This window comes from Leiobunum rupestre, chromosome 10 (assembly GCF_980474605.1).
Source record: "Leiobunum rupestre chromosome 10, qqLeiRupe1.1.hap1, whole genome shotgun sequence".
Taxonomy (NCBI): domain Eukaryota; kingdom Metazoa; phylum Arthropoda; class Arachnida; order Opiliones; family Sclerosomatidae; genus Leiobunum; species Leiobunum rupestre.
The window spans coordinates 4917014-4937543 of NC_143393.1; the positions used below are offsets into that span (position 1 = coordinate 4917014).

Here is a 20530-nt window from a genome sequence, read left to right on the forward strand (position 1 = left end):
AGGCGACAATAAATAGTATTTTATGTGGTCGATCTCGATTCGAGCATTCATTAACCTTTAGTACAGGGATTGTCACACTTTTGGTAATTATGTCACTTTTGATCCTAGTTTGCCCATGGTTGAGAGAGCTGCAGAGCAGCGAAAATACCATACCGTTTCCGTTCCGTTTTGTTTCCCGGTATGGTACATATATCCGTTTCCGGTCCGCTTTGTTTCTCGTCCGTTGTTTCCGTCCGTTTCCCGTCCGTTTAGTTTCGCGCCTATTATTTCCGTCCGTTTGCGGTCCGTTTAGTTTCTCGCCTATTATTTCCGTCCGTTTGCGGTCCGTTTTGTTTCTCGTCCGTTATTTCCGTCCGTTTCAGCTCCGGCTTATTTCTAGCCCATTATTTCCGTCCGTTTCCGCTCCGCTTTGTTTGTCGCCTATCATTTCGGTCCGTTTCCGCTCCGCTTCATTTATCGTCAATATTTTTCGTCCGTTTCCGCTCCGTTTCAGTTATCGTCAATATTTTCCGTCCGTTTCCGCTCCGTTTGTTTCTCCGATATTATTTCCGTTCGTGTTCCGCTCAGTTTCATTAATCGTCTATATTTCTTAATATTTATGCTCAGTTTCCGCTCCCGTTTTATATTTTGCTTTCCCTCAGTATACACTCTTTTTAGAAACGTTTACTGGGCGCCGCCATTATCGTACAAACAACCAACGAGCCAGCCCTCTACCGCAGACATTTCATCCCCCCATAACCGGTTTTCTCATCACCCTCCCGGAGACTGTATGGTAATGGCGGTCGATTGGGAAGGCGCGTTTAATAGTCTATAGTCTTGAAAAATGAGGAAAAATTATTGTATTTTCCCGAATACAGAAATTTACAGAAACAATTATTATTTCTATTGAAATTTGCTCCGATCCCGTTCCGTTACAACGATTTTTCGGAAATTTGCTCCGATCCCGTTCAGGGCCGTAACCAGGGGGGGGGGCGGTCGGGCCGTGCCCACCCTGGACCGTATGGTTGTATGTACAATTTTTTTTTTAATTTTTTACCATTGCGTGCCCACCCTGAAATCAAATCCTGGTTACGGTGCTGATCCCGTTCCCTTACAACGATTTTTCGGAAATTTGCTCCGATCCCGTTCCCTTACAACGATTTTTCGGAAATTTGCTCCGATCCCGTTCCGTTACAACGATTTTTCGGAAATTTGCTCCGATCCCGTTCCGTTACAACGATTTTTCGGGAATTAGCTCCGATCCCGTTCCGTTACAACGATTTTTCGGAAATTTGCTCCGATCCCGTTCAGGGCCGTAACCAGGGGGGGGGGGGGGGGCGGTCGGGCCGTGCCCACCCTGGACCGTATGGTTGTATGTACAATTGTTTATTTATTTTTTTTCCATTGCGTGCCCACCCTGAAATCAAATCCTGGTTACGGTGCTGATCCCGTTCCCTTACAACGATTTTTCGGAAATTTGCTCCGATCCCGTTCCTTTACAACGATTTTTCGGAAATTTGCTCCGATCCCGTACCGTTACAACGATTTTTCGGGAATTAGCTCCGATCCCGTTCCGTTACAACGATTTTTCGGAAATTTGCTCCGATCCCGTTCAGGGCCGTAACCAGGGGGGGGGGGGCGGTCGGGCCGTGCCCACCCTGGACCGTATGGTTGTATGTACAATTTTTTTTTTCCATTGCGTGCCCACTCTGAAATCAAATCCTGGTTACGGTGCTGATCCCGTTCCCTTACAACGATTTTTCGGAAATTTGCTCCGATCCCGTTCCGTTACAACGATTTTTCGGAAATTTGCTCCGATCCCGTTCCGTTACAACGATTTTTCGGAAATTTGCTCCGATCCCGTTCCGTTACAACGATTTTTCGGAAATTTGCTCCGATCCCGTTCCGTTACAACGATTTTTCGGAAATTTGCTCCGATTCCGTTCCGTTACAACAAATTTTCAGAAATTTGCTCCGATTCCATTCCGTTCCGCTACTTTCTTATAAATTAGCTCCGATTGCGTTCCAGCGCCGCGGAACGGAACGGAGTCCGCGGAAACGGAATAATTTCCGCTCCGTTGCAGCTCTCTATAGAAGCATGGAGAAAAGGGCAGATAGTAAGGATGATGATGTGAACCATGTGACTGTTTTTTTTAACTTCAAACCGTTTTCTCCCTCCTCAGAGTGGGGGGATGAAGGAAGAGAAGGGAAGGGGTATTATCACGTGACGGTTAAACTCCAATGGGACGTTTCAAAATTTCTATCGAAAGTTTTAGTTTTGTATTTGGTTTTGATTTATGGAAAGTTTCCATCGCATTTTTACTTATTACCTGATTTACCTCATAATTATCGTTATTATTATTATTTGATTTAATTATTTCGCTGTATATTAATATTTTATTCGATAAAATTAAAAAAAATAATATTGTTTCGATAGGTTAATAAATAACTTGCATTGGTATGATTGATTTGATAGGCTAGTTTATAACGTATTTCATTAATGAGTTTGATTTTATTGGTTTACAAAAAATCTATTTTTATTGGGGGTATGATTTATAGCTTTATGTCTGTAAACAAAATATATAATTGATAGTTTCCAATAAGTCATTTAGGAAAAAATTGATACGATCGTAACTTTTCAACTACAATTGATAGCAACGCCATCTATTATATTTTGATAGGAAAAAAATTTATCTGCAAAAGTGTGCCCAGCTTTGATAGCAACTCCCTTTTAACACCAAAATTTTTCTTGTTTTTCCAAAAACCTTAAAAATGAATATCAAACTATATATAATTATATTTAAACTGCGCAATTAACCTACAAAATATAATAACATTTTCCTGAAAAAATTACTCTGAATTGCGCAGGAATATAAAATATGGTACACAGGACTCAAACTGTCTGAGTAAACTGAGTATTTGAAACCGGCGGGGCGGTTAAAAACTCATTTGAGTCACAGCCAAATCAGGGAGTAAGGAACCTTACGCCAAGGCCAAATTAGACCTACTCGAGCGGCCGTTAGGCTATTTTGGTTGGTCGGGGTGGAGGTCATCGGTCGCGGCCATAGAGATAATAATAACAACAATAATAATAGAGAGGAAATTACCACGCAAAGGCATGTATGAATAGCGGAGATGAGCAGAACTTAAATTAATGAACTCATAGGGATATTGCGGTCTCGTAGAAAATCCCTCGCTACCGGAAAATCGTACGCTACTAGCCCTCTATCGGGAAATATAGGCGTATCAACGTTTGTGCATGACCAAAAAACGGGGGCACACTTTATTTCCTTTCTGAACCTATTTCGTGCCCCGTTTTTCGAACTTTCGCAGACATAGCTTAATGTAGTTCATTTTACTTTTCTAGTTTGTGGTTAATATTTGCTTCATTCAACCCTTTATACTTTTTCTCGGCAATTTTAAGATTATACGAATCAAAAGTGGGGGGGGGGGGGGCAATTACATTAGTCGCCCCCCCCCAGGAAAATGTTTGGGGTTTCTACAACCGTGTACTTCAAATAAAATGTTAAAAATAATTAATATTTTTTTCTGTAGTTGGTGCTTAGGCAAATATTTTTACAGGGTCGGCAGCAGTCAGCGAGTGTACCTACTTTTAATTATTAACACGTGATGCCAGATCGAGGGAAATTTCCTACATCTAGGGAAATTCTGACCCCGAAGTGTACTAAATCCCATTGATAAAATGTAAACTTCTTCTCCAAAAAACTGCACTAAACGGAATTAAGAATATTGCCATCTGCTTAAAAGAAGTTCCTTTTTTATTAAAACAAATTTAAATTTTATTAATTTTACAAAGATAATACTCCTATATTTACCTATATTATCAAAGAAAATACTAATATTTTTACCTATATTATCAAAGGAAATACTCCTATATTTACCTATATTATCAAAGAAAATACTCCTATATTTACCTATATTATCAAAGAAAATACTCCTATATTTACCTATATTATCAAAGAAAATACTCCTATATTTACCTATATTATCATAGAAAATACTCCTATATTTACCTATATTATCATAGAAAATACTCCTATATTTACCTATATTATCAATGAAAATACTCATATATTCTTCCTTAAATCGTCTTTGGAATTTCTTATATTCTTATAAATTTTAAATTGTGTGTAATTTTTAATTAAATTTTATAAATTATACGGTACAAAAATAATAATAATAAAAAAAAACACCCACACGAACACTTAGGGCAGGGAGTACAAACAATCACCTAGGGAGGCGCCCGGAGGGAAAGTGTTTAGTACTGAGGCCGCATTGCCTCTCTGCACCGCGATGGCGATCCGTTGCAAGAGGAAAGTAACCGACCGATGCTCGCCTGTGACCTCCTTGATCCGACGGCCTATCGAATGGATCAAGGCCAGACCATCCCGCCCGAAGGAGCCCAGGGTTTCAACCGCGACAGCAGTAAAGATGAACCGATTTTCCAAGCCCGCGTATTTGGAGTTCTTCCGTAATTCGGCCTGGGTTTCCGCCCAGAGGGGGGCTGAAGAGGAAGATGCCAAGTAGGACGGGGCTAGAGGGTCGGTGCACGTAAAGTCCCAGACCAGGGATTTTCCACTGGACCATGGGACCAATGTCATGCCATCGGGTCGTTTCCCATCGTCCCGCGACAGGCCGGGGGGTTCAAGAATGGCCGGAACACCGGCAGAAATGAGGGCGCGTTTAAGTAGGTCATTGACGGCGCCGTGGCGCAACAGCCGACCAGAGCTTCGTTTGCAACTCAAACCGTGGGTGCCCAAGGAGTCCACACGGCTACCACAGTTGCAAACGTGAGGGACACAAATGTCGGCACCTAACCGAAGGCCGACAGCGATCCGGAGGAGTCGTCGTCTAAGAGCGTGCCCAAAGACGACGAAGGAAGGGCGTTTAGCCAACACCCAGAGTCCGCGGAGCTGACCGAGAGTAGCCGAGCTTTGTCCCTGTCGTTGGAAGTACGGGCGGACAACCGAGTGATAGACAGCTCGACAAGAGGGGCCTCCCACGCGCGTTGATCCGGCGATGGCAAGACCGCACCCGAAAGGATTTCCCACTGAGATGAAGCGTCGGAAAAATCCAACCCGTTAGAGGCAGACGAGAGATAGGCGGGGAGAGCGAGAGTAGATGCGTGGCGAATACCCAGGCCTCCCCGAGACACGGGAAGCGTCCATGAGAGCTTGGAGTAGAGAAGTTGACTCAACTTCTCTACTCCTAGATGAGAGTGTTCGTAACTGTTTGCAGCGCCGAACGAAGGGTTTCGTCGAACGACGTAAGGCCAGAGACGTCACGCCAAACGGGGGCGCTGCGGAGGAGATACGATAGCTTCGGGATAGCAATTGAGTTTTTCAATAGAAAAAAACCCTGATGGGCAGATATTTGCTGAAGATTTCCGACCATGGTATTCAAGAGGACAAGCAAGTGGAGATAGCCTCGTCCGAAAGGGGAGCTCCGAAGAGGATGTATTCGGAGCGCGATAAGAGTTTAACGCCAGGAGCCACCGCATGGAACATAGATTGGTAGTGTTGAAGGTCAAAGCCGCCGGGGTTTAGGAGTAATAACTCGCATTTGGAGGGGTTTAGCTCCAGGCCGATATCAGCGGAAAGTTCTTGGAGAAGTAGCAGGTCGTCGAGGACGGAACGTGGACTGCCGCCCAGCGTTGAATCATCGAGGTACTAGATGTTAAGCTCAGATGCCATGCGGGAAGCCACTCTACGCACAAGGAGGCAAAAGAGCGCTGGACCCAATGGGTCGCCCTGCTGGATGACAGGATTGATTCACCGTAGCTGAGATGTGATGGCGCCCTATAGCATTGGCGTAAAAACCAATAGAGGTCGGGGGTATCCTTGCGAACGCATTCAAGTAGACGGTCTCGTCAGATCATGTTGAAAGCGTTTTTAGAAACAATGGGAGCCTGATGAGGGTGGTTAACGTAGCGCCAGGCGGCGTGAGCCGCGGCTTCGCCCCCCCCCCCCATGAGTACCGAACCCCAACTGCGATGGACGAAGAAAAGGGCCGAGAATTGGCGCAATATGCGAGCAAGCTAACTTGGCTACCAGACGCCGAACGGTATGGCCAACAGCGATAGGACGGATACCCCCGTCCTTCTTCTTGAGAGCGCACAGAGGCGCCGTACAGCGCAGGGCAGATCTCCTGAGGGACGAGGCCATCGAGCATAAGATTACATAGTCTCGTTTGTAGTTTTTCAGTGCTCACCCTGCAAGATCTTTAAATTGATGTTTAAAAACTCGGGTTTTCGAAACGTATCATTTCGATATACAGGGTGTTAACTAAAAAATGGACCAGGGCGAATATCTCAAAATGTGTTTGAGGTACGATTTTGAAATTTTAGGTTGTTATAGAGCGCTCAGGGGGTCAACCAACTAGGAAAATTTAAATGACCTTGAACCATGTCTTCAAGGTCGTTTGAAATTTAACTTGAGAACCGTAAGAGTTACGAAGTTGGTTCCAATTAGAAAAGTGTTCCCCGTCTCTTTTTATGGCTAACTAGCTTTGACTCGATCTGATTTGCGAAATAGGGAGTCGATAAATGTTAGGCCATAAACAAGAAGGTCGTTAATTTGATAACGTGTGGAAGATGAGTTTTGGGAGCTGAAATTTTCAAACTAAAGACCCTCAACCACGATGAGGTTTTTTAACAAATTTCAGTACTCTAACAAGAGTACTTTTAAAGTTATCAGTTGAACATAGTCTTTAACACGTTATCAACTTAACGACCTTCTTGATTTTGGCCTAACATTGCTCAACTTCCTATTTCGCAAATCAGATCGAATCCAAGCTAGTTAGCCATAAAATGTGACGGGGAACACCTTTCTAATTGGAACCAACTTCGTAGCTCTTACGGTTCTCAAGTTAATTTTCGAACGACCTTGAAGACATGGTTCAAGGTCATTGACATTTTCATAGTTGGTTGGCCCCCTGAGCGCTCTATAACAACCTAAATTTTCAAAATCGTAGCTAAAACCCATTTTGAGATATTCGCCCTGGTTCATTTTTTAGCTAACACCCTGTATCATGATCATGCTTCGTAGCTGAACGATGCCGTTGGTGGCACGCCTTGTAGGTGGGGTATCGTTATTTAGTTTCGAGTTCCTTCGGGCCGGCGTCAAATTTTCATGTCCATTTTGCGGTTCTGGTCACCCAATAGCTCGGGGCACCGTACTTCTAGGAGAGATTGAAACTCTTCCTCTTAGCCCGAAAATCCCAGAAATGTATACATAAAGTCGATGATAGTAACCTTACGTATAATGTATTAAAACTAGAAATCATAAAATTTAAAAATCACTTTCACGTAGTGAATACTGTATTTTATTTGAAATATGTGGCACAACTACATTCGGAGTCCTTCGGTTCCTTCATCAGGTGTGATACTGAAGAAAATTTAAGGCAGTTCCCAGAAATTTCTTTTAGATAGATATATAGGCCTAGTTAAGAATAATTAAATTAAAATAACTCAATTACGCGGTCGAAACATAAATTATTTGTTGATATTTCCAGGAAAATTCCGCAATCTTAATTTTTCCTTGTTTTTGACCCTGGGTCCGGGTTATCTTATTTCCGCGTTTTGTCGGCGATCGTGGAACAAGCAAATTTAACAAGTAAATATTTTACGTATTTATAACTATTAACCATGTTATATTTTAATGTAATAATTGAGTGTCTAATATATGCGTTTTAAAGTAATTAAATGAAAATTATTGAGAATTCGTTTAGTTTTATTTCTAGATTGAAGGAGAAAATAATTAAAGTCAGAAAATTCTTATAAAATTTATGAACTTGTGAAAGCAACACAGCTAATCCAGGCCAATGTATAGTAACTCTTTAAGTTTTTTAATTCGATTTAAAAATTAAAAGTCCGTTGAATGTATTCCATTCTACTAAACGCACTTTAAAGTATTCGTGCTTCAATTATTTTATGTGGAAAATCGCCTTTACGGGTTTTTCCTCGCTTGCAAAAATTCCTTGTTTTTACCTCTTAGAGGGGACAAAGTTCCCTAGGAGGGGTTATACAATCACCGTGTCTGTCTGTCTGTCTGTCTGTCTGTCTGTGGGTGGGTGGGTGGGTCTGTCTGTCTGTCGGGGCAAAGGGTAATCATTGCGTACGCAGTTTCTCGAAATTTCTGCGTTCGCAGTTTCTCGAAGGGTTGGCAAAACCACCGTGTGACGGTGAGCGTTAACGGATTCATTTGCGGATGGGTTTGGTTTGGATTGTCTTTTTTTCGTCAACGCTCACCGTCGCGACAGTTTTAATTCAGTTTGATTGGATATTTCGTTATTGTAATGTTTATGTGTAGGTTGTGAATGTTGAGTTCGTGTTGTGAATGTTGTGGGTGTTGAGTTTGTGTTATGATGTTTGTGGATGTTGAGTCTGTTGTGTTTGTATGGGCGTTTACTCTCCAACGTCTTCTTAATTACTTTGGGACGGACCGAGTGCTGAGTGTTATGCAACCTCTCAACGTCCAATGGCAGGGTTTCCACCAGTTGTACACGGTATCATTTTGCGATTTTTTGCCGCCGGCCGGGAATCGAACCCGGGTCTGCCTCGTGCAAAAGGTGTACTCTAACCACTCAGCCACCAACGCTTGTTAATTTACGGTGTTTTTCTAAAAAACAGCTTTGGCGAATGTCCTTTACAAAGTTATAACGTTAGTTACTATAATTTATTCTACATCATTTTAAATATTTATAAATTATATTAATATTATATTTAATAAAATATTTATAAATTATATTAATATTATATTTAATAAAATATTTATAAATTATATTAATATTATATTTAATAAAATATTTATAAATTATATTAATATTATATTTAATAAAATATTTATAAATTATATTAATATTATATTTAATAAAATATTTATAAATTATATTAATCTTATATTTAATTAAATATTTTAGTATTTTAATGTAAAATTTGATCGTGATCAGGAATTGAACTCGGGTCGCATTGTAACAATGCGGATAGTTCACCGCCGAGCCATTGACTTCCTTAGGGAAAATATTAAAGTAAAGGAACCATTATGATGAGGCGGGTTTTTATACTAATCGGATTAATACAATATCTGTATATATTGTTTATTGAACTTTGTTTGTTTATTCTTTGGTACGGTTTTTTGTTTTGTTTTAAATTTTTGTTTAATTCTTAACAAACTTTCGTTAAAACACAAAAAGTAGTTCATTGTTACCTTTCAATAACGCTTAGAAAAAGGATAATTATTCAAAACTCCCGCGGAAACTATATCAAAGTAATAATATAGCGCCACCGTGTGGAGAACTATCAATCAAACCGGGTAAAAAATTTAATCTCTTCAATTTTTTGAACTAAAGGCTACGTTCAGCGCTGACCTCAGTATAGTTGCATCAAGTTGAAGCGGACATCGGTAGTAGATAAATAAAATGTTTAGCTACAAATTGGCCAAAATAATTTTCTGGATAGACTTATAATTTGGCCTATTTTGGCCTAAAAGAGGGGGTGTCAACTTTTTTATTTTTGATCTCAGGTCATTTTAAACCCGATTTTCGTGTTCTCCGGGGTTGATTTATATTTAGAAAGTGTTGGAATTATTGAAATCGACGCATTGGTTCAAAAGATATTCACCAAAGACGTTTTCACAGAAATTGAGAAATATCTAAACATCTCACCAAGCCATTTTAAATAATATATGTTGACGGGTTTTGTCGCCATCTATAGTTCCTAGAAGTAATATTTTTTGTTTAATTCTAAATATGTAACAAATTGAAGGTTAACATAAATATTTTCTGGCGTCGCCTCTGTTCGTTTCTCAAATGAGCACATGAAAACATTTATTATTTAAAATGGCTTGGTGAGATGTTTAGATATTTCTCAATTATGATATTCTGAATAAATTAAAATCGTTTCGTCTCAATTATTTTAATTATAATTAAAATTTTATACCGGGCGGGATAGAACTGGGATAACATTTTTAACAAATAACTCTAAATTGCGGAGATTTATCTTTAAGGGTTATCTCGAGAAATTAATACCACTAGGGACAATTCTTAAGAGGAGAGGTATATTTTGGCTTGCCAAATTTATTATTTAGAGACGTTTCGAGCCGTGGGCCATTATCAATCCACTTTTTTAAGCCAAATAATAAATTTATACCGTACGTGTGATCTTCTCCAGTTTCATTGTTTTTTAGTATACTATATCATGGTAATTAATAAGTTCAATATTTATAATTAGAAATTTCTGATTTATATTTAAAGTATCGTAAGGACTAGAACGCAAAAATTAGCATTAATTTTTCCGTGGTTTCTCCATTTGCAAGACTAGCGGCAGCGGCATCTATCGCAGGACGTGACGGCGATTGTATATGATTTAAAAAATCCTCGTTTTAGTCGCTTGCAAAAAATCCTCGTTTTAGTCGCTTGCAAAAAATCCTCGTTTTAAATTTTCCGCGTTTTCAAAGAAAATGGTTCTAGCAACGTATTTCTGATTTATATTAATGTATCGTAAGTATATGGAACTCGAATTAACATTTAAATGGTTAATAAATAGCTTTAATTACTCTCCAATTCGAATAATTTAATTTTTCCTCGTTTTACTATTTGCCTTGATTAATTAGTACAATTTCATTTATTCTCGTTTTAATTGTTCCGCGATACTTTTGATCTAAGACGTCGATGTTGACCAAACTTGTCGAGGATACGGAACTGTTAAAAGGCTACGTGGTAGCGTTAAGAAAACCCAGGTTTTCGATTGTATAAACGGAAAAGTCCGGGTTTTAGTCAATTCCTCGATTTGTAAAGGAATTGTCCGTAATAAGCGTTTAAATTAACGTAGTGAAGGCTTGAGTGAGACAATTTAAAATTAAAATGTTCAATAAATAAATAAATAAATAATTTCGTATAATTTTTTTCTCTTCGTTTTACTATTTCCGCGATTTCGAAACAAATTGTTATAATTACGAATTTCAGATTTTATATTTAAAGTATCGTAAAATTAGCATTTAGCTGCTTCATAAACACCCTTAATTACCGTAATTTAATTTTTCCGTGGTTTGTACATTTGAAGGAAAACACTACGAATTAAATACTCAGCCGCCGGACAACTAGCGGCATCTATCGTACGACGTGACGGCGATTGTTTTAGTCGCTTGCAAAAGTTCCTCGTTTTACTATATTCCTCGATTTAGCAGCCGAATGTTATAATTACAATTTTCTGATTTTATATTTAAATTATCGTAGGTACGAGAACGTACAATTATTATTTAGCTGCTTCATAACCACCCTTAATTACTGGAATATTATCGTAATTTAATCTTTCCGTGGTTTGTACATTTGAAGGAAAACACTTTTAATGAAATATTCAGCCGCCGGATGACTAGCGGCATCTATCGCACGACGTGACGGCGATTGTATATGATTTAAAAAATTCCTCGTTTTAGTCGCTTGCAAAAATTCCTCGTTTTACCAGTAGCAGCCGAATGTTATAATTACAATTTTCTGATTTTATATATATATATATATATATATAAACACCCTTAATTACACGAAAATTATCGTAATTTAATTTTTCCGTCGTTTGTTTATCCTACGGCAAAAAATCCTCATTGATTATTTTCCGCGGTTTACTTGCTGGGCGCAGTGTGACAACGCCGTCATACTATGTAACCCTTCAGGTTCATTTTCCCCCGTATACTTATTTTTTTTTTACTTTTTCTGTGTTTTATTTACTTTTGTTATTACGTTTTCCCCGCACTCTTGACCCTCTAAATTTACAGTTTTTGTTAAGTATTCGTAAAGCCCCATACGTCAAATATCTTAGAATTCCGAGCTCTATTTAATGAAACTAATCCCCGTGTTAAATATAAATTTAATTTAATGATAAACTAAAAACTTAAATAACTTTTGAACCATACATACAAATTAATTAGTGTTTATAAGCCTTACAGAACTCGATCAAACCCAACGATAAAATATAAAATTAAGATAATTAATTAAACCATTCTCTCAATATAAATTATAAACTAAATCCCTGCCTTCGGCAACGCTAAAATTAATCCCTCGCTAATTAAAGTGTTTTTATCTCGGTCACAAGACCATGGTGCAATACATTCAGCAAACTTTCCCAGCCCAGATTTCCCTAAAACTTTCCGAACTAAACCAGTAAAGCTCCCTCAGCTTACAGCGATCCCACGAAGTCATTTCAAGTCCACAAGCTTCATATTAACTATCAGGTAGCAAGATCCCAAGAAAAGCGGACGTTTTCCAAGGTTGCCGCCATAGGGTCAAGAGGGCGCCCGGACGTTTCCGCTTGGAGACAGAAAATCGGGAACCTCGAGACTCTCTGGCATTTCCCCCCCGCAATCCCAAGTGACCTTTCGTAAATCGGACAACGTCACCACCGCATGACTAGACACGAGTCTTAAATACACCAATGACCTAGGTAAAATGGGAGGTCACCAGTTGCTTTTTGTTTCAACCCCGCCCCCCAATAATCCGAACAAAACCAAGAGACAGGGCCCCAAAAAGAGAGAAGTTGAGAATCCTGGGGAGAAGTGAAGAAGTCTGCTTTTGCAAGAACGGACAGGACTCTGCTTTGGCAGACCTGGACAGAACTTGACAGAACTCTGCTTCTCGGGCAAGAGAAGAACCATGTCGAAATAAATATAAAATAATGTGCGATGAAGTCGCGCTTAAATATTAATTAACCCTCAATGCAAACCACATGATCGGAACAACGCTCCATGATTGCCTAGATGACCCACAGCCAGGACATTCCGGCCGGAAGAACATAAGCCAAGCAGTAATGAGTCTGAGAAGCGTAATGCCCTCAACACCCTCGAATCACCTGTTGATCACCCAATATCTAGCCATTCCGAGAGAAGACAGCCAGATGACCGAGACCGATTCCCTAGCCTAGCTGGACATTTCAGACTGAAACCCGAAGTACCTACGCCCCCGTCAGCTTGTGAAGTAAAAGAATATAGGAAGAAACCCGCAATTCGGCCGCCAAACCGTAGACGAGTAAATAAAGAGAATTAAAGAAAAGTGTGAATAAAGAAACGCGTAAACAAGCAGCCCCCAAAGACGTCCCGTTCTGTGAAGTGCGTGTGTCGGGCATCTTACGTAAACCGAGGAACGAGAAAACCCGTAAACGGAGAGACGACAACGTAGCGGAGGACACCGAAACCAAGTGATGAGTAGAATTTCCATCATAACCCCCCCCCCCCCCCCTTGTAGAGTACCCAGGGTCGAAATACGAAGTAGCCAGTGAAAAGTAGAGAAAAAGTTTTAGAAAAGAAAGCTTAATCCCTCGCTATTGTCCGAGAAAAGGATTTAAGACAGGTCCCCTCGAGGTTGAGAGTTCATTCTGCTTCTTGTATTTATACAGTTCAGATTACTTTTTCCGTTCGCGTTGTGCCCTCGCCGTTGTTATTATTTTGAGTTAATTATTGTCATTGTTTAATTGTAGAATCTTTAATTGTAGTATTTAATTGTAGTGTTTATTATTATTTAGTGTAAGTGTATATTTGTTTCTGCCCCCTCCATCCTTTGAAACCAAGATGCCTGAGAGTAGGGATACCGGAACTGATCCCATAGAAAATAGTAAGAGATAGTTTCATTAACAAATTTAAGGTCAAAGAGTGTATTTTTAGTGTTTAAATTCTCCTCTTATATTGGAAAAAGCTAAAAGAACCATAGTAGAGATGGCCTAACCATCACTAGAAGCGAAGTAAGATTATCCCCTCAGTTCCCCCCGCAATTTTGTTCATTTGTTTTTGTATTTTAGTGTTATTTATAAATTTGAGTGTTAAATAAAGATTTTGTGATTGATTAACGACAAAGGGTTTCCATTCTGAATTCGAATCTCCCCCTCTTTTTTATTTTTTTCTTTCCCCTGTATGTAACCCCCCTCTCTCAGATTTAATTCACTCCACGATAAGGCCACGACTCGCATTTTGTCGCCATCTTCCCCCCGCCTTGGTGAATTAAAATCTATGAGCAAGGGTTAGGAATATTTCCGTCCATCAATTGTATGACGAATTCCTTAAAAACCTTACAACTACTATGTGGTAGATTTCCTTCCATTTCCTCGATTTCCTCGTTTTCCGGGTTCTCCTTGTTTTAGTCGTGGTCGTACCCTTGGAAACTTGCCGCAAATAGCTTTTACCAAATTATCTCTGCTTTAACATTCTAGAGCCACGTAGCGGCCAACGCGAGTAGCTAGATTTTTGACGATTTGCTGCCATTGCCATTTTTAAATCACAAAGCTGACAAAGCTTAGCTGCAGCAGGACGAAAATCCAGCAGCTAATGAACTTCTCGTGTTGGCCGCTGCGTGACTCTGTGAAAAATTGAGAAAACTTATTGTTCTACCTAAGCAGTACGAATGTACGTGTGTGATCGGGCTGGAGTTTCTAACTTTCTATTACTAGAAATGACGAAATGTAGTTTTTTTTGCTACGAAATAGAAACTCCATGCTGAAATGTAGTGTCTAAATTCTAAATAATGATGTGCGATTAGAAATTTTTAGCAACGTTGCAACGCACGAAAATTATGTTTACAGGAATCGCCCCGTAATAAACTTGATATTCATCAGTTGCTAAAACTGTTTAATGTTACCAGGGAGTTAGTTCTACTCCCTGATGTTACTATGGCACCATGGCACTGGCTACGATTTATTAAAAAGAAAATTGATCAGTGACAGAATAATCTTTTGAACCAATCGAGTTTGAGAATTATGCTGTAAGCCAATCAAAACAATGAAATCCTAGGAATAAAGAAAAAGATCCTAGAGGGTGTAGGTTTGCCAGACGTATGATAATTATCGTACATGTATTTTGTGGGCCTTACAAAGTTAAATAGCTCTGATAATACGTTATTTTCGATAATTCGCCCTCAGTGTACCTCCTACTTTTGAGTAAATATTTTCTTCAAAGAATCGCGATAGCCGCTCACCAATTTACAAGTTTACGATATTTTTATTCTGATATCGATATTTTTATTCTGATATCGATATTTTTCTGGCCTTTTTAGGTTCAAAACGCGGTTTCTAGACTTTCTAGCTTGAAAAGTTTTTCTCTAGGGTTTCTACTTTCTTGTCGAGGGGGAGTTTAATCCGGAGCTGCGAGCACGATATCAACTCAGCAAGGTAACAATAATCATGTGCTATTTTTAGTTTTGTTTCGGTTTTGAATGAAAGTAATATTCGTATTATTAGTTTTACTTCCAAAGTTACATCCGTACCATCAATTGCGTCAAACCGTTTTTAGGCCTTGCTATCTTCTTATACTAGGAAAAATTAGTTAATTAGTCCATGGAGCAGCACATGACTGTGAGCTTTGTTTTAAAGTCTTAAACTATTTTTTTTTATTTTTAGGTCCCATAGCTAAATTTTAAAATGACTCTTTCCACAACATTGAAAACGACTCTTGCCAGACCTCAATTGAAAAGGTAAATCTAGTTTTGCAAGGAACCTATTACTTGAGTAAATGGTATAACAGAAAGGGTTTTCTTTTTCTAGGTTTTTAAATTTAGCTACTCAAGTAGATGATTTTCATATAAATAATGAACCTGTGCTACAATACATGAAAGGGAGTAAAGAGCGCAGAGAGTTGGAAGGGGCTCTTTCTAAATACAAAGATGTCTGTACTGAAGTTCCCATTATTGTTGGTGGGAAAGAAATTAGAACTGATAATGTTCAATACCAGTACATGGTAAAAAATTAAAATATTAGATATGGTATGATTAACAACAGTATTAATGAGTTTTGTTTTCTTAAGCCATTCAATCATGAGGAAAAGGTTGCTAAATATTACTGGGCAACACCTGAAATCATCAAATCGGCTATCAAAAGTGGCGAATCGGCTAGAGTCAAATGGGAATCTGTCCCTATTAGGGAAAAAATGAATATATTGTTAAAAGCAGCAGATCTAGTCAGTGGGAAATATAGAATGGATTTAAACTCGGCTACAATGCTAGGTCAGGGAAAAACTGCTATCCAAGCTGAAGTAGATTCAGCAGCTGAATTAGCAGACTTTTTAAGGTTTAACGCATACTTTGCTAAAGAAGCCTTAAAATACCAACCAATAAGCACTGATCCGAAGGTCCATAAAAATACATTCAGATTTAGAGGAATTGAGGTTTGTCTAATTCAGTTATCAGATTCTACGTATAAATACTAAGTATTCTGTTTTCAGGGTTTTATCGCTGCTATTTCGCCCTTCAATTTCACCGCGATTGGTGGAAATTTGGCTACAGCCCCAGCATTAATGGGAAATGTAGTACTATGGAAACCATCTGATACTTGCATTTTGTCCAATTACATTACTATGAAAATTTTTGAAGAAGCCGGTTTTCCTCCTGGAGTTATTAACTTTATTCCTGCTGATGGACCGATCTTTGGAAAGACTGTCACTGAGTCTCCTCTTTTAGCAGGAATTAATTTCACTGGAAGTGGCGTGTGAGTACCTTGTTTTTTTTTGGGTGGATTTTGTCTTACGAAGCACTCAAATGTGGCTAATTTGTTTCAATTATTTTGATAGAACTTTCAATCATCTTTGGAAGGAAACGTCAAAAAATATTGAGATTTACCAAAATTATCCAAGACTCATCGGAGGTTGGTCATTGCATGCCAAAATCTTTTTCCTGCGTGAAAAATGCATGTATAATATCTTATCACTACAGTTCTTATAGCGAAGTTAGGTCTAATACTAGACGTAATAAACTAAAACTATGCTTTGAAGGGCGAAAACTAAAATTCAATAGGTTTAACGTGGTACTATTGGCTAATACAAAAATATATTAATACTATTCAACTATCTAAAAGCACATTATGAAAAATTTTACCAAAATCGTGCAACTAAGGATAAAAATCCACTAAATAGGAATGTTATAACAAAAGGAATTTTGCAATAAGTTTGATGGGAGAAATACAGGAGGAAAATGACTGGGAAGGGGAAATAACAAATTTTTTAAAACAAACCCTCTAGTGCCATAACTAACCCTAGTAATGGTTCGCAATTTTATTGGAAACTGTTGCTATGCTTAGTTACTTCAGTCCTATTTATTTTGTTGGAGTGAGTTGCCTATTATGGTTTGTGGTGGCATAGGTTTAATACATCATGATTCGTTGCCTATCGAGTGACAAATCTAGGAGCTAATTTGTAACCATGTTTCTTGTTTATAGAATGCAGTGGGAAGAATTATCATTTCATACATAAGTCCGCTGATGTTGATACTGTGATTGCTTCAACTATACGGGCAGCCTTTGATTATAGTGGTCAAAAATGCTCAGCTTGCGCACGAATTTATGTACCTGATACTTTATGGCCAAAGGTAGATTTTTAGACTTATTTTAAACTATTATTAATCTGTTCTCTAATGCTTATTTGTATTGCAGATCAAAGAAGGTTTATTGGAGATTCGTAAGCAGCTGAAAGTTGGTTCTCCTTTAGAATATGACACTTTTACGTCCGCTGTTATCGATAGTAGATCGTTCAATAAGATTGGCAGCTATATTGACCACGCTAAAAGCAGTAGCAATTTACAAATTTTAGGTGGTGGAGAGAGAGATGATAGGTAAAACAAATTTGATTATCCTTAGTTATCATTAATTAAAATAATTAATCATTGCACTAATAATTCTAATTTTATTATCAATTGTTAATTTTTATTATTCATGTCAATTAGTTTTATTAATACTTTTCATAACTGACAGTTTATTTTAACCAATTTTATTTATTTTGATATAATATTTATGGAAGTTATAACTTATTGGCATTTTTTGAATAATTAATATTATACAATTTCTTGCAGTGTTGGCTATTTCATTCAACCTACCATAGTACAAACCACGGATCCCCACGATAAAATCATGAAGGAAGATATTTTTGGACCTGTGATTACGGTTTTTGTCTATCCTGAGAGTAAAACGGAAGAAACTTTAAAATTAGTATCTGAAACGACGCCGTATGCCCTAACTGGTTCCATTTTCAGCAAAGACGAGTAAGTGTTTAAATACTTCTTAAAGTTTCTTGAAAATTGAATTCTCTCTTATTAGAAAATTCAACAAAACTGCGGTTGAAACCCTTAAAATGACAGCGGGAAATTTTTACATCAATGACAAGTCTACTGGATCTGTGGTTGGCCAACAACCGTTTGGTGGTGGCAGGCGTTCTGGTGAGTGTGTTTTTATTTTTTAATGACTGGCTTTGTTTTGTACAAAAAGGGGTGTGATTGAATAGCTGGCAATTATTTAGTTTTGCGTCAAGTTATGTAGTTGTATTTCAAATTGCTTTTTGTTATCCCATAACCAGTGCGATTTTGCAGTCCTCTTTTTCTCATCCTTGTTGTGAGCTATGCCAAAAATTTGTTTAGGTTACTGATAATGTAAGAGTTCTTTCCAGGCATGCTAGCCTGATAGTTACTCTAATCTCTTAAACAGAAAACCGACAATTACTCAATTTTATCTAGGGATGCACCGATATATCAGCATATTTTTCTAATATCTGTAGCGGCCAATATTGGCCAATACTGATATTAGAAAAATATTTTCAGAAAAATTGGCCGCGCCATCTACGCCAGACTTCAGAAGCTAGATCATACCTTTTATAGACAGAGGGTTACGAGTGTAAACAAATAAAAAACAATTATATTCTATTTGTGATAGATGTGTATCACATGAAATGAAAAGAAACATATTTGAATATACTCTGGCAAAGCTTTTTTCATGAAAAATTAGAATAAAATGGAATGACAGTGTACTCAACTGTCTTTTACTGTGATTTTATCATATACACTACTGTTATGATAACTTTGTTAATATCGGTGCATCCCTAATTTTATCACCAAATCAAGTATCAGGTGCAAGAACTTTTTTAATATTTACAGGAAATGAGTATAATTAGTTTGTCTTGGTTTGTGAAATTTTAATAAAAGCTGAATACAATGATTTAATTAATAATAGTAGATCCGAGATTCTAAAATTATTGTAACAAAAAACGTTTTGACATTTTTATAGCCTCTTACTTTCTCAGTTACCCTAATTTGTTCTTGGCTAGAATATCACATTATTATAATGCTTGGTATTTTTCTGCATTTGAATATGACTTGTGGCTTACTTCGCTTTCTATGTCTTATTTGCCCCAAATATTTGATTGAAATTCTCAAAAAAAAATTGAACCTTTAGGTACTAATGACAAGGCTGGAGGACCTCATTACTTGTTAAGGTGGACTTCCCCCCAAGTGGTCAAAGAAACCTTTGTCCCTATGACTGAGTGGAAATATCCGCACATGGAAATATAATTATGGTATAGTTTTCACAAGTGTTTACTTTAAAGAAATTCTATTGTTTTTTGCTTTAGGCTTTTAAAAGCTAACTCGACTACCAAAGAATAATCAATTTTAGTGATATAAATATTAGCTTTACTTTTTTAGAATAAGCATTTTAACTTTTAAATTAAAACCTCTTAAGTCACTGCTTTTTTTAACTATGCTAGTCTATCTAACTGGAAAGCTTTATAATAATTAGGCATAAATGAACTTGACTTGCCAAAGGTAAAATATAGAAATTTGTTAACTCATTTTTTTACCAAAGGAAAGATTTTAAAATGTGTGAATGTGGAAGTAATTTTAGTTTTAATTGTTAAGATTTTTAAGTTTGATAAATTAGGATTGTCTCGAATTATAGTTTGATTATTTTCCCCCAAGTTTCAATTGAGAGAAATTAGATCAAATGAGTCTGTATCTTTTTATATATTCCTTCTTTTAGCAATAACATTGCGTAGTTTGCTCTGTGATAAACTCCTTAAGCTGTAGTGATAGAATGTATCAGCCATTTAGTAATAGTCAAAATAGTGGCTTTTAGTATTTTAGTCTTTAGAGCTTTCATTTTCACTGCCAATTAGCTTTACTTCTATACAATACACCTTGTATGTGTTTTTAAGATTTATACATGCGGGTTTATGGGTTTATATTTGATACGCGTGTAAAATTTATATAAAAGATCTGAAATATATAGGATATTAAAGAATTAACTACTTTATTTTTATACCATAAACTGGTAAAGTCATAGTAATAAAATGTATAACTTGTTAGTGAGGGTTTTGTTAACTACTTAAATAAAAACTATTTCTATAATAAGTACGGCCAAATGAAACATTTTGAACCAAACCCTAAAAAAATTGTAAGTTAAGAAATTATAAAACTTGTATTATACGTGTAACAGTTGAATCGTATCATGTTCTAGATTTTTTTTTTTTATTAATAAACAATTCCTTTTTAATATGGTGTTGATGATTACCTTGGACATGTATTTAGTAAATGTATCAATTATCTAAAACACTGTTGATAACCATATTCTCAAAGACTGGGTTTTGTAATAGCTAATAACCTTGAACTTTGATATAGATAACATTCGGTGTTATGCCAAACTTTTTTCAATCGATATTGATTTAACATATTGGTTGTCTTATCTGGAACTGGTAAAATTACGACATTATCCAACACTCATATCTAAACATTTTTTCATTCGTAACTC

General features: G+C 37.4%; 1 protein-coding gene across 1 annotated transcript; it reads left to right on the top strand.

Moving 5' to 3' along the window:
* Positions 1-15056: 15056 nt before the first annotated feature.
* Positions 15057-20275, top strand: P5CDh1 (delta-1-Pyrroline-5-carboxylate dehydrogenase 1). Its single transcript, XM_090160613.1, has 11 exons — positions 15057-15142; positions 15371-15444; positions 15515-15707; positions 15774-16133; positions 16191-16453; positions 16536-16609; positions 17180-17328; positions 17393-17571; positions 17809-17997; positions 18053-18171; positions 19181-20275. The coding sequence occupies exons 2-11, from the start codon at positions 15392-15394 to the stop codon at positions 19294-19296; spliced, it is 1695 nt and encodes a 564-aa protein (XP_090016739.1). The 5' UTR covers positions 15057-15142; positions 15371-15391; the 3' UTR covers positions 19297-20275.
* The last annotated feature ends 255 nt before the right edge of the window (positions 20276-20530 follow it).